We start from the raw sequence: 16,618 nt of genomic DNA on the forward strand, positions 1-16,618 counted from the left end.
CCTGATTTCAGGGACGGAAAGAAAGGCATTTAAACATGCTTTCTCCCCCCCCCCCCACTTCCCTGAGCTTCTCCACAAAAGCGGAGAGGCTCAGGGAATAAAGAAGGCATGTTTGCATGCCTGCCCTCTGTCTTCCCATCCTGCCCACTTCAGCGGGCAGGCTGGGGAGACTGCAGCAGGCATGCAAATATGCCTGAGTTCCTTGCCTGATCTTTTCCAGGTACCCCGTGCCTGCGGGGCAGCTGGAGAAGATCAGGCAGGGAACCAGGCATGTTTAAAATGCCTTTCTTTCCCTCCCCCACATTGGGGAGGGAAATAAAGGCATTTAAACCCAACAGCTGACTGGCAGCTCAGGCGGCTGTTATGTTTTTCAGTATAGCAAAATGGACCCGAAAAAAAGCCGGATAATTATGGCTTTTTTGGGTTCAGCTATACCGGTAGACAAATACAGATCTCTGATCTGTATTCAGCTGATGTGATACCTGAAAAATACCAGGTATTTTTCGGGCATTTTTTCAGTTCGGCTATAGCCGAATGCACACCCCTAGTCTGGAAGCCGTGAAGGCACCATTTGTTTATGTTCCCTTGGTAATGAGTCAATGAAGTCCAGTTCTTGATATCATTTTCTTTTTCTCCTTCAAATGTTAGACTGATGTCAGCTAGGAACAGGATTGTTTTTGGTAGGTGCTCCAGAACTATGAAATTCCCTCTCTTTTGAGGCCAGAACAGCTGTTTCTTTTTCCATTTTTCAGAGACAAATGAAAACCTTAGTATTTTGGCTTTTAGTCTGACTTGCTTTTATTTTCTTATTGATGTTTAGAAGTGTTTTAGTTTTAGCTATGTTTCGTTTTTATATTTAAAGTATGAGATCTTTGAGACAATTCCTACTGAAAGGTGACATGAAGAAATATTGTGAATGGCCATGCTTTTTCCTACAATGTTTTCTTTGAAATTTGTAGGCTTAGTGTATAATAGTGCCATCTTTTTTTTCTCTCCCCACCCCCAACACCACCCCAGACTGCTTTGGCTCTAGCTATTGCTCAGGAGTTGGGTAGTAAGGTTCCCTTTTGCCCTATGGTTGGAAGTGAGGTGTACTCTACAGAGATAAAGAAAACAGAAGTCTTGATGGAAAACTTCCGAAGAGCTATTGGTAAGTATTTTTTAAAGAGGAAAGTAGTTGTCAGTAACCATTTGTGTGTTCGTATCAGGGCACTGTGTATTTTTATCAGGGCTCATGATTAGTGGGCCATTTTTTGCTTCTTTTCATTCATTGTTATTCTTTCATTAGGCATGTCTGTACAAGCTGTATGTACACTTTCTTCATTGTGGAACGTTGTGAATCTAAAGCAACACACTAAGTTTGATTCTTCTCTTCCCTTTCCTCTCTCAGTTTTAAGTATTCTCAGTATGGTGCCAGACAAAATACTGTAAGTTATTCAGTGCTAACAAGATGAGTAGCATGTCAATTAAGTTAATTTTCCCTTGAGTACTTTTGGATTTATCAGTTGAATGTGCACATTTGAGTTTGTCAAGAGGAACAGTTGGATTTGCAGAGAAAACATTAAGCATCCAAAGTCGTCTTTGTTACTCACCGATAGAACTAGAACTTGCAAACCAGTGGACTTCTTAAAGATAACCTAATTGTCTTATTATTTTGTACAACATCCGTTAATTTCCTGGGGTTCAGTATCATGATTTACCATAGACTTCATCTAAGTATTCAATGGCATCAAGGTGAAGAAACATTTCCATCAGTCCTTGCAACCGGGGGAAAAGTGGCCCATTGATTTCTGTGAGAAAGAGGCTTTCAATCATCTGTGGTCTTTAAGTTACAGTTAAATTGGCAGGGGTGAAGGGGGGGGAGCCCAGAGATGTAGAGAGCACAGTCGGCAATATTTCCTTGCTGTGATGAAGTTCACTGTCATATTTGGAAACTTGAGCCAGCAGTTGAAGCCTGTGTCATCCATGTTGTCATTTCTAGAGATAGCAATAATTTAAAAGCCAGACACATTGTTGGTGCTCCACATTCCCTGCATGTCAGCATAGAGACATTTCTAAACAAGTATTTGGTGTTCAATGAAAGATAGAAATTCTTCTATTCCCATCTGTTGAATTCTGTGTCAGATTAATCTAATCTAAATTTTATTAAACATTCCTTTGGTAATTGTTGTGTCTTTTTTACAAAAAAATTATTGTAACAATCGAAGCATTAAAATGAACTAATAACTGCTTATTTTATTTGACCAAGACTTAGGATAGATTTTCATCAGTCATCCAGAATTTCAGTTTCAAACTAAGGATAGCTTTGATGAGTGAATAGGACAAGAAAATTGGATGTCAGTACAGTTAACATCTACTAAGTACCCATTTTTCAAATTTGTGGCCTAGCTAATATCTATATATTCTATGTTGGAATTCTAAAATTTATGATGTGCTCATTCTTGTTCCTTGCCAAAGTTTCCTTTTAAATGATACAGAAAGGAATGTTTTGTTTTTTGCTTTAGACCAATTTTTTTACATAAATGTTTCCTAAGGGTATTGAAGTTGGAGAGTATGACTTCATAGAATATTTAAAACATTTCTATCCTGCCTTATCCCCTAGTACTCCAAGCAGTCAGGTCTACCCGAACTGAAAATATACCCGAAAAACACCTTATTGGGATTTTTGGGGTATATTTCGGCATCCCAAATGTATCCAGGTTTTTTCAGGAGAACCAAACCCACCCACCCCCAATCCAGGATATATTTGGGAATTACCAGCAAACCCAGAACAACATCTTAGGGGGCTGGAGCAGATTGCCCCTGCCGCTCGGGTGTTTTTGGGTTTTCTTCTGCAGTCCCTTTAAATGGGGGGTGTTTAAAGGGACTGCAAAAGACAGCCCGCAAAATAGCCAGGAGGGGGACACTCTCCCCACCGGCTCAGCTGGGGCTCTTTGGGCAGTGCTGAAGAGAGCCCCAGTTGAGCCTGTGGAGACAGTTCTCCCTGCAGGCTCAGCTGCTTTATGGGCTCTGTTGGGCAGTCGAGTTTAAACCGGGCTGTCCAGCAAAGCCTCAGCTGAGCCTGCAGGGTGGGCTCTGCCCATAGGATCAGTTGCTTTGTGGCTTTGTTGGGCAGTCTGGTTTAAAGGGACCACCCAAAAGAGCCCCAGCTGAGCTGCCTCTCTGCTGTTTTTTGTGGCTTTGCTGCCACTTCCCCCCCCCCCCTCTGTAATTTCCAGTTCGGGTCTATTGGACCCCCCAGAATTTGGGATTTCCAAAAAATCCCAGATCCAAATACTTTACCAGTATTGGGATCCAGGTTTTTTCGATACAGCAATGTACAGTAGTAAAATATAAATAGCAATTAAATTATCAATTTTGTAACCAATATTTTACAGGGTTGAGAATAAAAGAAACCAAAGAAGTTTATGAAGGTGAAGTCACAGAATTAACTCCATGTGAAACTGAGAACCCTATGGGAGGATATGGCAAAACCATTAGTCATGTCATTATAGGACTAAAAACTGCCAAAGGAACAAAACAGCTGAAGGTAGGTATGATGATCTTCCACATGTGCTCCTTGGCCTCTTACCTTCCAAATGGAAGAAAAGGCAGAAGAAGCAGAAACAGTTTACTACAGGTACTATCTGAGCAATTGGTTGGTATTTCTACCCACACCACACGGCCCATTGGATCTTTGGGGTAACTTACACTTGGCCACTTAAATCAGTAGATTTATTTTATTTTATTTTTCACATTTATATCCTGCCCATCCCGTAAACGGGCTTAGGGCGGGTCACAGCATTTCAGTAAATACAATAAAATTTAAAACATATAAAAACAGTAGTCATGCTTGCCATAGGGAGAATCCAGCCCATTGATGTAACTAAGTATGGTCGGTTATCAGTGGGTGGGAGACCGCAACCGGGGGGGGGGCATATGTGGACACCCGCTGCCTCAGCCAAAGGCCTGACGGGACAGCTCCGTCTTGCAGGCCCTGCGGAATCGAATAAGATCCCGCAGGGCCCTGATCTCAGTAAGGAGCATGTTCCGCCAGGTGGGGGCCAGGGATCACCGGGATATGTTGACTCTCAGAGTGTAACGCTCTCCAAGGCTTATATAGGAAAAGGCGGTCCCTTAGGTATGTTGGTCCCGGGCCGTATAAGGCTTTGAAGGTGATTACCAACACCTTGAAACAAATCCGGTACTCAACTGGCAGCCAATGCAGCTAACAGAGCACATGCTGTATGAGCCCACACAGGCGTCGACGTCAGCAGACGCGCCGCCGGATTTTGTACCAGCTGTAATTTCCAGATCAGCTTCAAGGGTAAGCCTGCATAGAGCGAGTTGCAGTAATCAAGCCTGGAAGTGACCATTGCATGGGTCACCGTAGCTAAGTCCTGGGGGGAGAGAGCTTCTGTAGCCTGATCTGCCTAAGATCTTGCCAGTTACCTGGTACTGATTCCAGAGATTGTGTAGAAGGTACGGGATATGGTATTCGGTTGAAACACAGCAGTTTCCTGTTTCCCAGCACTGAAAAGTTAGATTTTATTTCTTCATTCTGTTGTTAATTTTTTCATCTTTAATATAGTAGATATCTATCTATTCTTTCTACCTCCAGTTAGACCCCAGCATCTTTGAAAGTCTGCAAAAGAGTGAAAGCCGGTGATGTGATTTACATTGAAGCAAACAGTGGAGCTGTCAAGGTAAAGCAAAGGCAGGGATCAGATGTAATGTGCATTCTTACAGGACTTCCCGTCTTCTTTGGACAAAGGTCTGTATCCTAACAACCTTATCAATCCTTTCTGGAATGGCTACACTGAGAAAAGTCTCAGGGTTTTCTTTCTTGTTGCATGAAGTGAATGCCAGTTCCAAAGCTTCCAGAGTCACAGGTGAGGTCATCTGTTCTGTGTGCTTTCATTTATTTTAATATTTAACTCCATGTGTTGTATGTATGTAAGGGGAAAGGCTTAAACAACTTCAGTCTCATTTGCGGGGAACCTTTTATCTTTTATCACCTCGGTATTTTTGCCATAAGATATATGCATCTAGAAAGGAATACTGCATTAGTTAGCATGCTCTTTATGTCTGATTTAAAATGTACTGTAGAGAGATACTTGGTGTTTAATGGATGAGCATAATATTTTGTATCATACAATAAATCATCAATGTCCAAAGAAGTCTGGGACAGTTTCTCCAATCTCTGGTTAATCTGCTGGATTTGTCCTTTAGCAAGAATTTCATACATTCGGAAGAATGAAGAAAAGACCAGGTGCTTTCAGTAGGATTTCATAGCCTGATTAGTCGTTCTTTTCCCAAGGACAAGCATGGCATTTTCAAAACTGTCAAGCAAAGCCTGTTGGGATCGTAACTGTAAAACAAGACCTTTGTTTATCAGCTGTGTGTCATTCTGAGTATTGGCAATAACACTTTACTATAAATATAGCATACGTGATTTCCAAATTTCTCTCACAGAGGCAAGGCAGATGTGACACCTATGCAACAGAATTTGACCTTGAGGCTGAAGAATATGTCCCCTTGCCAAAGGGTGATGTCCACAAGAAGAAAGAAATTATTCAAGATGTCACCCTGCATGATTTGGATGTGGCCAATGCCAGGCCTCAGGTACTCAACTGTGCTGTTAGATTGTAACACAGATGATTTAATCTCCTCTCCTGTAGAGTATAGAAACATCTGTAGTAAGCAATGCTAGCATGGTTGTCTACTGTTTACAGGGTACTGTAGTAAAAAAACAGCGTCTTGTACTCCTCACAGTTGCCTTTTTAAACTCTGGGATTACTTGTTTTTCTGGATTCAGGGGAGAAGTAGCTGAGGTCAGGTTGCTGGTACTGAAAACGTCTCTGCCTGCTGCCACTCATTATTGCCAAATACTGAACCGTGTACACATTTTAGTACTTTGGCAATGCAATTCTAAGCAGAGTTACACTCTTCTGTTGAAGTCATTGGACTCAGAATGGTATAACTATGCTTAGGACTGCACTGTGAGTGAACCCACAAATTAGGTAGAAGATTTTAAATAAAAGCTAATTTGCAAAAAAAAAAAAAAAAGTAAGGGGATGGGTAAGCAAATAAAAATGACATTGGTATTGTAACACTGCCAGGGGACAACTGCACAAACTTGTGTCTGTCATACAGGGATTAATATAAACAGTTCCTAAAACACTGGGCAGAAGCATAATTTTCATGCTGTGCTTCCAGCAATGTAGTAAAAGCAAATGGTTTTCCATGCTGTATATCTAAAGATTTGTTGCAAACATTGGGTTGTATCCTGTCTCTTGAGCTTGACTCAGTAGGAAGGTCCCTGCAGTGAAGGACTACATGAGCACTAACATGGTTGTGCATACAGATTCAGTAGCCTTTTTATTTATGAATTCCCTTGCCACAGGCATAAGACATAAGAAAGCTGAGTTCTGGTCACTGCTTTGAAGACCAGCTGTTGCTTAGTGAAAGGTAGTAGACTAGTGGTCCTGACTAGCATTTTTAGAATAACCATCAGCTGTAAAATCCTGAAAAGCAGTTTCTCTTAGCAGCCTGACGACAGTGGGTCCTCCACAGCTCTTTCTCTACAAGCAGTGTTTCACTCATGGGCAATAAAAACAAGATATGTTAATTTCTATATGTTGTTTTCTTTAGGGCGGGCAGGATATTCTCTCCATGATGGGACAGTTGATGAAGCCTAAGAAAACGGAAATCACAGGTACAAGGACTGTCATACCTTCAAGTCCATTCCTCCACATGTTTATGTGGAAGTAAATTACACTGAGCTGCGTAGGATTTAAGAACACCTAGCTGTTGCGTTCTTAATTGTAAAGTCCAAAGAAATGGTAATCAGAACATACAAGAAAAGTATGTTGACTCAAAAGTTGAATGGCTTTCAGAATATGTGATTCCTGGCCATTCCATGAGGAGAAGCTAGTGCGATATTTCAGTTACACCAAATGAAAATGCTATTGGGAATGTGAATACTGATCTGGGCTTTCTGGTGTTGCCAAAAGTAGCATCCACCAGTATGTCACCGAGCATCCTCTTGAAGCATTTTTCTTCTCCCAGAAGATTCTTTCCATTATTTAGACTACCTTTATTAATGGAATGTTTTGAGTTTATCCGTTTACATTGCAATTTTATATAAGTAGATTTGCAGTATAATACACTCTGTGTGTTCAGAGTTTCAGAGCTTGAAGACACTGTGAGCCTCTGGAAATCTCAGTTGTAAGTCAAAAGTTGTTCAGTCTCACTAAAAGTTCTCCACATACTGCTAGGAGCTGATTTGACCTAGTTGAATGTGTTAGGAACTGAGTAGTACAAATAAATGGGAAAATCTTGTATTTCTGGTGGATAGCAAATACTATAGATCCAGAGCTTATCTGTAGGCTAGAAAACTCACTCATAGATATGTTCATTTTTTCCTGTTTGAAAATTCTGATGTGTGATAATGAAAACATTATTGGGCTATCAGAAGGGTTTTGTCCAAAAAAATATTATGAATCGGGTACTAATTGGCATGGAACCGTAATAATGAAACTTAACTCTACCAACCCATTTCTTTTTAAATGAGCTAAATAGCTAACTTTTATTTTACTTAGGTATACACATTATTTTTTGTGTATGGGGGGTACTTATCCATTCAGAACAGAAAGTCCATGGAGATGGTGCAAAGTGGGGGGGTCCCCCGTTATTATAAGTTGCCTTGGGAGTTTTACAGAAGTGCAAGGTTGATAGCATTTATCTTTCCTATCCCCCAGACAAGCTCCGAGGAGAGATCAACAAGGTGGTAAATAAATACATTGATCAAGGCATTGCTGAGCTAGTCCCTGGTGTGCTCTTTGTGGATGAGGTTCACATGCTGGATATTGAGTGCTTCACGTATTTGCACCGAGCACTGGAATCTTCTATTGCTCCGATTGTCATCTTTGCTTCCAACCGGGGGAACTGTGTAATCAGGTACAGTGCTTAAAGCTTACTCCTGCATGGTCTCGTCTTCCCATAAGCCTCGGTGTTAGCTGCTTCAGCACAAAGAGCTATGATCTTTGGAAGCTTTTTATCCTTGGTGCTGATACACCTGTGATAATCATCTTGATGGGTCACAACCATATCTGTTGCTGCAGGGCTGCTTAAGGGCTTCACTGCAGGGGAAACATTCTTCACACTGTGACAACCAAGAATTAGTGAATTGCTCAGAGAGTCAGGGAGGAAAGCAATGTGGGTTTTTCATAATCTTTTTCTCTGCCCCTCTTGGCTCCTGGTCTGTTCCTTTGCAGTTGCCCTGAGAAATATTCAGAATAATACTACTGAAATCCATTTGCAGCACCAAACCTGTCTGTGCCTCCCTACAGGATTGCACCCCTTGCATATGTTTGCTATCTGTTGTTAAATCATATTTCTTGTTCTTGCTTTTTATAGGCACCCTAATAAGCTGTCTGTTCTCTTACATGACTTATTGGTGTGGGCTTTGCCAACCCCCTTTGCCCACGAACAAGTGTATGTTTTGTCCTATGATAGAGGGATTATGAAACACCAGCTCTTTATTAAATGCATATAATACCATTGTCCTCTTTCCCACCTCAAGTTTAGCTATATTCTGTGTAGCCTGTATCCAACAAGCAGGTGCTAGACAGTCGGCTTCCAAATACTGTTTGTAAGATTCCTTGTCTTTACTCAGATACATAATCTATTTCTCACTCGAGTTCACTCTTGTCTTTTCGCTGCATCTGCGTCTTCCATTTTTCCTGGAGCTACTAATTTATTAATTTTATATCCAGACTTTCCAAGGGCATGCTCAGGGCAGCTAACAAAATGAGCACAGCACTGAACAGTTACCATACAGTGAATCATTTTGTATTGATCTGAATCAATACAAAGTAATAGTAAAGCATCTGTGAAGGTATATCATAAGGTATATCATAATAACCCAGTAAAAAAATCCTCCTGCTAGAAATTAATGATGTTGAATGATTGCAGCAAGATGACATGCAAAAGGCTATCACTGTCCCCTCCTGCTGCTGGCATTTGATGTTTTGTGCAGGACATAAAGCTCTCAGGCTTATCTGCATAGCCAACAAATGCCTCTGAGAGAGATTGTACGTTTAGCACAGAACAGTATTTGGTACATGAATCTTTCAAGATACTAGATGATTGAAATGCACTAACATTTGCTGAAGAAGTACCCAGGCCATGTATATATGTATACATGTATATATGTATTTATGTTATTCATAGTCCACCTTTCTCACTGATACTTAGTCAATACAGTCAACTTGTAGGGGTCTTGTAAGGTTTAAGCATGTATTGTTTGAATGTTTGCAGTTCTTAATTGTCCACCAAGTTTTTCTACATACTCTGAAAGTCAAGAGTCAACAGCCTTTACACAGAGATTCAGGGGAATACACACAGATGAATATTTTCTGCACACAGGTTGGAGGTAGCCAGGTATCAGTTATGAAAGTATCTTATTGGTAGGAAGAGTTGCTCTTCATGATGCCTTTATGAGGAATAGGTGCTACTCTAGCCTAGTAAAAAAAGGAAAATTGATTACCGGTATTAAATGGCTAATCCTCCCCCCACCCAACCCACCAAGTAGAATTTCCAAAAATCATCTAAATGAGAAGGAATTTCAGATGAAACTAGAGTGCCCTCTAATGGAGAAGAGAAGTTTTCCAGAAATATTTTTTTTTGTTTTGTTTTATGAAAATAAGGTGTATTGGTAGAGGGACGGGCATGTTCATCAGTCAAATGCTTTAAAATGTCTGTGCTTAAATGGTAAATTAAGATATCTTGTGATGACAGAATGTTTCCAGAAAATTATTTCAACTCTGTCACATTTTATAGTTGGCTAGCTCACTTACTTAGAATTCAGACCATTCCGGGACGCAAGGCTGAAAAAGAGGCTTCTCCCCCCTATGTATTCAAATGCTGTATTGAATGACAGAGACCTTCTGGTGGAATTGTAATAAAAATAAAACAACAAAACTGGATTTTTCTGCATACCTTTGCAGGGGTACAGAAGATATACTCTCTCCTCATGGAATACCTCTGGACCTTCTGGACAGGGTAATGATAATTAGGACCATGCTGTATACACCACAAGAAATGAAACAGGTAACCCTCTTAATTACGTGAAATACTGTTGAGTGAGGGGAGGTCTCTCTGGAACTTCAGCCACCGAAAGGGAGGGGCTGTGGCTCAGTGGCAGAGCATCTGCTTGGCATGCAGAAGATCCCAGGTTCAATCTTCAGCATATCCAGTTAGAAAGACCAGGCAGTAGGTGATGTGAAAGACCCTGAGACCCAGGAGAGCTGCTGCCAGTCAGAGTAGGCAATTCTGACCTTGATGGACCAAGGGTCTGGTTCAGTATAAGGCAGCTTCAGGTGTTCACTCCGGATGAGGGAATGGAACTTGCTTCTCTCATTTAAAAACAGTGGTTGCTTGCAGAATTCATTTGGGGGGGGGGGTTCCCTAGACTGAATTGTATATTAACAAGGGCCTTTTGTAGAGTAAAACTTGCTCATAAGTAGGACTTCATATGAGAAGTTTGCTAAAGATGCATTTTAAGTATGCAGATATTAAAAACAACACAGATCTGCTGCCTGGAAAAGCATTGATAACATTGTCTATCCATAGGAGACAAAACACTAGCATTAATCACCAGGTGAACCAATTTCTTAATTCACCACATTTCTTTAAACTTGTAATGCAGCTGTTATACTCAAAAGTGTACAAGAGTCTGTACATATTTTAATTTTTCTGCTCTTACTCAGCTTGAACTAGGACCCCATTCCATTTTGGTATCAAGAGAATATAGCTATCGCACCAGGATGTAGATTACAGTAGAAGCGACTGAGGATAAAGGAAACTTAAAAGTTCCCATGTTTTCAAAAAGCCTGACAGTTCAACTGGGTGGTTGCACTGTTTTGGATTTCTCCTGCATTTTATCTTGCTCTTTGACACCCACAAGGGGAGAGAAGATAGTGAGTATTATTTCAAGGGGTTTTTGATATTGTTGTTGAGCTCAGGTCAGTGTATGTTTATAATATGCAAATTGGACTGCCCTGAAGCCTCCCACGAGGCCATCAAATGATTTAAAGACCAAGTTTAGCAGTTTGGCATGTGATCTTTTTGGTGACTGCCCATCTCACTCACTACTGTGCTCACAAAAGCCGCAAGCTCTTGCATTGCATTGAATTCAGTGTATTATGACATTTACTACTTCTGTAACACAAGGGCTTCTTCCTGGGGCTTCTGAAATGGAGCTGAGTGCCTCTGACTTTTACAAGAAAATGGTGAAGCAATAAAGTTCTTCTAGTGGAGGTGTAATTATGATAACAAACGTTAGCTCAGTTTTGCAGTCACTGAATTGTAGTTGGATCTCCAACCTGGTTCATTTTTTGTGATTATTCTATTTATATTTCAATAAAGCTTAGAAATGTTTCTCCTGAATCTGGTTTTGATAAATAGTATCTTGAAATGTGTCCCATTTTTGTATTTCATTTGGACAAGATTTGGATTTTTCTGTATTAACAGAAAAGATGAAAAATTGATACCCAGCAATTGTTTGTAGTCATTACAACCTCTCACTCACATTTGGAGATAATCAGAAATAGAGGTGTAAAGGCCCGGGGGGGGGGCAATATTCGGGCAGGGGGTGTTTTTTTCAAAAGTTCCCTTTCCAGTGTTTCCAATGAAAAAACTGGAAATTTTGAGGAGTACTGGGGAAAAAAACTCCTGTGAAATATTTTCACTTTAGCGTGAGTGAAATGCTTTTAAAGACAAGGTGGGCATACTGTAGACATAGGCAGCTCTTAAATCCAAGTTGTATTTCTGTATCTAGGACGCCTCATTTTCATGAGGGGAGCATGCAGGGCTTTCATTGCTTTTCAACCGTTGCATACCTTCTGTTGTCCTTTTGACCTGATTTGTGGTTGACCTATTAACCACTCTCTCAAATCACTGTGACATGAGTTGGTAACAAGTAGCTTATTGCCCTACCTTGCTGGAGGGAAAACCAATATCAGAAAGAGGTAGGGCAGAAACTGCACCAAAGCCTCAGAGGAAAACTCTGAAAGTTTTATTGAGAACTAAGCTCTCTTTAACCAGATAGCAAAAATTAAAGTATATGTACTAAGATAGCACAGGGTACATCAGCTTGCAGCTTTCTCTCAAGTATTGGCTTATAGATTTTGCTTATAGATAACTAAGGCATTTGTAACTATTAAATTCCATAAATATGTCAAATGGTGCAATTTTGTATGCTAAGTTATAAACAATGCATTTTATGTTGTTAAAGCAGTATTTTAATTTAGGTCTGACAGGATAATAAGTATTGCATATATTTCTATTTTTCCTAAAATTTCAGTTCCCCCCCCCCAAAAAAAAGAGTCCAAAAATGTGCATCTGAACTCACAAAGCAAAGAAAAAATATTTATTGTTGCCTCTGATTGCCTCCAGAGCAGGTTATTAGTAAGTAGGCAACTTACCCTAAATCTCCTGGGGGCTTGTGGGAGGGTTTGGTTCACTATCTGCAAAGGTCAGCACAAAATAGATCAAAGTTTGAACTGCAGCTTTTCCCTTTATAATTTAAGGATTTTTAATGTACTTCCTCTGAGGCTAATTTCTGCCACCTGCACCACCCCCACCCCCACACAGTCCTTTATACTGTAATGCAGTAGTTCCTCTCCTACTATAAAGGGAAGATTGGATTGGGCTTGGAAAATGTACTCCTGAATACATTATTCCACACTCTCTTCGGGCCGTGAGCTGAAGACAAACAAGCAGCAAGCCACTTGTTTCTTTCAGCCTAACTCCAGTGGTGATGGATGACCGCTTGCCTCTCACTGCTGCCATGTTCTCTGGCAATAGGAGGGCAGTGTGCATATGTAGCCCTTAGAACTGTTTTGAAGTAGTTTGGGGGAGGAGGTGGTTTTCTTTGAGCAAGGTTCTCCTGCAGAGAACCTCCCTCTGGTCCTGGTCCTTCCTCTGCTTTTCTCCCAATGTGGGAGTGATAAAGTTTGTCCACTTCATTTTTATTCCTTTTTTAAACTTCATTTGGGAACTCAAGAGTCCATAATCCAAATTGGTATTTGGTTATCAAATGAAGCCTTGGAGGGGTTTACCCATTTTGTCTATTTATTTTAGTGGCTTAAAACATCCCCTTCTCTTGTGGTAAACTCAGTGTTGTTGATGATGGGGTTTTCGTGATTATGGCACCTAGTAAATTCAGCTGCAGAAAATGTTGCTTGCCTGTTTGCTGGCTTCAGTGTTCTGTCCGTCTCTTTTTACAATGAAGGCAAACACACACCAAAAATGTTGTTTTCTCCACATTTTCTTCCATCTTTCTTCAGCAGGGTGGTCTCAGAGCTGGAATCATCTTCTAGTGTGCAGTCAAGTCACGTTTGCCACCCCCCGTGTAAATTTTTGATCTTTTTTTAGCACCTTTGCACATGCAACCGCATTAACCTTTTTTGAAACTGTTTGAGGGCTCCAGATTAAGAAACACAATCCCAGATTCCATATGGGCACACAGTTCTTTGGATCATGGCCACAGTTTGTTTGTTCTTCTGGAGAGGAGATCAGTACTGAATATTAGTTAGACATTCTGTGTGAAAACAGGAGATTAGTGTACAGAATTTCGTAATCTTCCATCTTCTGTCACTTTTTGAACACTCCAAAAGCTTCCTTCAAATACTGATATATTTTTTAAAAAAAACACAGCTGCATGCTTTGTCAAACCCCCCCCTTCCCCCTCTTGCACACTCTGATTCCCTTGGTGCATTTTTATGGCTTTAATTTAAACGAGTGCTTCTTGATATCTTGTTTACAAAGCTGCCAAAGTGAAAAATACCTGTATTATATGAGGCTCGCAGTTCCAGAGTTATCTCAGCACTACAACACAACATCATTATCCAGTCTGCCCCTTATCACTCAACTGGTAATACGGACTGCAGGGAGCCTAGTGCCACTTTTGTTACAGCTCTATACACTCAGGCTTATTGGCGATATCTTCTTCTTGTTCTCCAACTTTACAAAGATCTTCAAACTGGTACAAGCTAGGGACTGTTCTTCATAGATTAGATTTATCTGAGTGGTTTTGTGGGAGTAGGTGAACTTTATAACTTATTTATTTATTTTGCCATCTAATTTGTCAAGTGGCTAAAAAGTCTGGCAAGAAGTTGAGTAGCTGAAGGACAGCTGTGGCTTCCCAAAGGAAGTATGCCATTGCAGATGGGATGCTGAGTCTGATCTGTGATTCTCAAGACCAAGCCATGTATATTCCCCACCAGCCTTCCAGCTCTGGAAATAAAAGACCTTCTAAAAGACCTTTCACCCTTTTCACCCTTATTAGAACTGCTTCCAGCTATGGGCTCTATTCCAAGCATGCTCATATTCCAACTAGGTTTTATATGCAGCCATTTTTTGAGGAAGGCGTTTTAGAGTTCAAACTGTTAAGACAGCATTTCTCTGCCTTATGTTTTTCCCCACTAGATCATAAAGCTTCGTGCCCAGACAGAAGGTATTAATATCAGTGAGGAAGCATTGAACCATCTTGGAGAAATTGGCACCAAAACAACATTAAGGTAAGCATGTCAGTTGTGAAATTTGTGATAAAGACTTGGTTTGGAAATGCCATAAAGGCAGCCTTCTCCAGAAATGAAGGTGTCCAGGAACAAATAGCTATAGAGTAACCATCAAAACATTACGTTCCAGTGACCTATTTAATGCATGTTAATCACTAGGCTAGGAGTTCTGCCCACACTGTAATCCATTGTCATCCCAGGGACCTTGTCTCTCTATACTCAAAATGGAGTCTAATACTACGGTAATGCTGTGAAATACTTGGAGGACCAATAACATAAGGACTATACAATTGTTTTCACCCAGCCAAACTGACTGACATTACATTTCTCAAGCTACATTCTCCCATGGTGACAAACTGTTTCTGAAATGGATGGATTTTCAAAAGTAGTTTTGTGGTACAGCATTCAAACGTAGGGAGAGACTGCTAGTCAAATGGGAAAGGTCAAAAATCCCACTGGCTGCAAATGTAGCTTAAAGTAACTCTTTGGATCTGGGCCCAGACGTCGTTGTAATGTTCTATGCTGGAAGAATGCAGCAGATGGACAAGTTAACATGTTCTTCATGAAAAATCTCTGTACCTCCCTTTCTTTTGCAGTTTTCTCTGATGTTCTTGTTTTTAGCTGTTGTGTTAACTTGGCACATTTTTTTTTAAATTTGGCCATAGGTATGCTGTGCAGTTGCTCACTCCAGCCAATCTGCTAGCGAAGATAAATGGAAAAGACAGCATAGAAAAGGAGCATGTTGAAGAAATAAATGAACTCTTCTATGATGCCAAATCATCAGCAAAAATCCTGGCTGATCAACAGGAGAAATACATGAAGTGAAGCTGTTTGTTCCCCTTTTGTAGTCTTAAGAGGCTCATTTTAATCCTCTTCAAGTACTTGAAAGAAAAGCAAGAGAACTGTTAATTTTGGATTGAGAAGTACATGAATACAAAAAACACACTTTCACAGTGGGATCTAGAATAACCTGTGTTCCTACTTCATGTAGACGATGAGATGGAATGCAGTGATCTCTTAGACTGTAGTCCTTTGGTGGTTCCTACTCTGTGTTCCTGTATGATGAGGGTGCAGATTGGCACAGCCTTGTGTTCTTCTTTTGATTGCTAAATTGCTTAGAGCTGAGCAGGGTGATTGTCTGTTTCTTTTCAGATTTTGTTTTTAAAACAGCTAGGGAGAGGATGGAATTTTTTTTTAAAAAAAGTTTTACTAACAAGCATGTTTTGGTATGTGTCAAACCTGTGATTTTGTAAAAAAAAAATTCCTGTAAAAGTCAGGCTTTACTTATTCTCTGGAACCAAAACATGGATGACATTCATTTGGCATGAAAGTTTTTTGCTTTGTTTTGTGTTGCTGTGAGTGCAGGGCAGCAGTCTTTAGGTTGCTAAAGGCCAAATTTGCGCACCGTGTGAATCGGCTCCACCTTGCATTTTGCAAGGGACAAGTTATTGCCTCTGACCCACAGTAGGACAACAAGAGGGTTGAGAGCTTTGTTGTCTCTTGATTAACTGAAATTTGCCAGTCACCTGGGTCAGGCTACCATTTAAGGGCAAGTTGTACTCTGCATAGAGCTGTCCTGTATTCATTATTAGAGATGGGCATGAAGCTAAAAAAGGTGGTTCAGGGTTTGGGGTGGCTCACAGATCGAACCCCGAACCAAACAGGCCCCACACAAACCAAACTGGTCTGCAAGTTTTGTTCCCCCTGGAAGGGACTTCCCTTCCACCTTTCTCCCAGCCACAGCTCTCCACGACCAAGAGAAAGGGGGGGATTGCCCGGGAAAGGACTTCCTTTCCCCCTTTCTCTTGGCCAAGAGAAAGAGGGTGGGGATCACCCAGGAAGGGGCTTTATTTAAAAACAAAAAAACATTGCAAAGCAGCAGACCCCCTGCACTCTTCAGTTAGGTTTAAATGGCTGGCCCCGAACAGCTGGACCAAATTGGCCAAACATCCAGCAAATGTTCAAGGAATGCACCTTCCCTGAGCATCAGTTCTCAAGCACCAAACTGGCCCAAGTTCAGCTCAAGTCTTGGCTCATGAACCAGTTTATGC

At 40.8% G+C, this 16,618-nt stretch overlaps 1 protein-coding gene across 1 annotated transcript in view; it reads left to right on the top strand.

Moving 5' to 3' along the window:
- RUVBL1 (RuvB-like AAA ATPase 1) overlaps positions 1–16,299 on the top strand; it is a 25,835-nt gene extending 9,536 nt beyond the window's left edge. Inside the window, 10 exon segments of the mRNA XM_015426091.1 lie at positions 1,018–1,150; positions 3,378–3,529; positions 4,601–4,629; positions 4,631–4,685; positions 5,455–5,604; positions 6,634–6,697; positions 7,743–7,941; positions 9,993–10,095; positions 14,476–14,567; positions 15,233–16,299. Coding sequence (XP_015281577.1) covers positions 1,018–1,150; positions 3,378–3,529; positions 4,601–4,629; positions 4,631–4,685; positions 5,455–5,604; positions 6,634–6,697; positions 7,743–7,941; positions 9,993–10,095; positions 14,476–14,567; positions 15,233–15,392 — 1,137 coding nt within the window. The 3' untranslated portion in view covers positions 15,393–16,299.
- Positions 16,300–16,618: the final 319 nt, after the last annotated feature.

Source organism: Gekko japonicus, unplaced genomic scaffold, assembly GCF_001447785.1.
Source record: "Gekko japonicus isolate JY-2015 unplaced genomic scaffold, Gekko_japonicus_V1.1 scaffold69, whole genome shotgun sequence".
In the NCBI taxonomy this organism is placed as follows: domain Eukaryota; kingdom Metazoa; phylum Chordata; class Lepidosauria; order Squamata; family Gekkonidae; genus Gekko; species Gekko japonicus.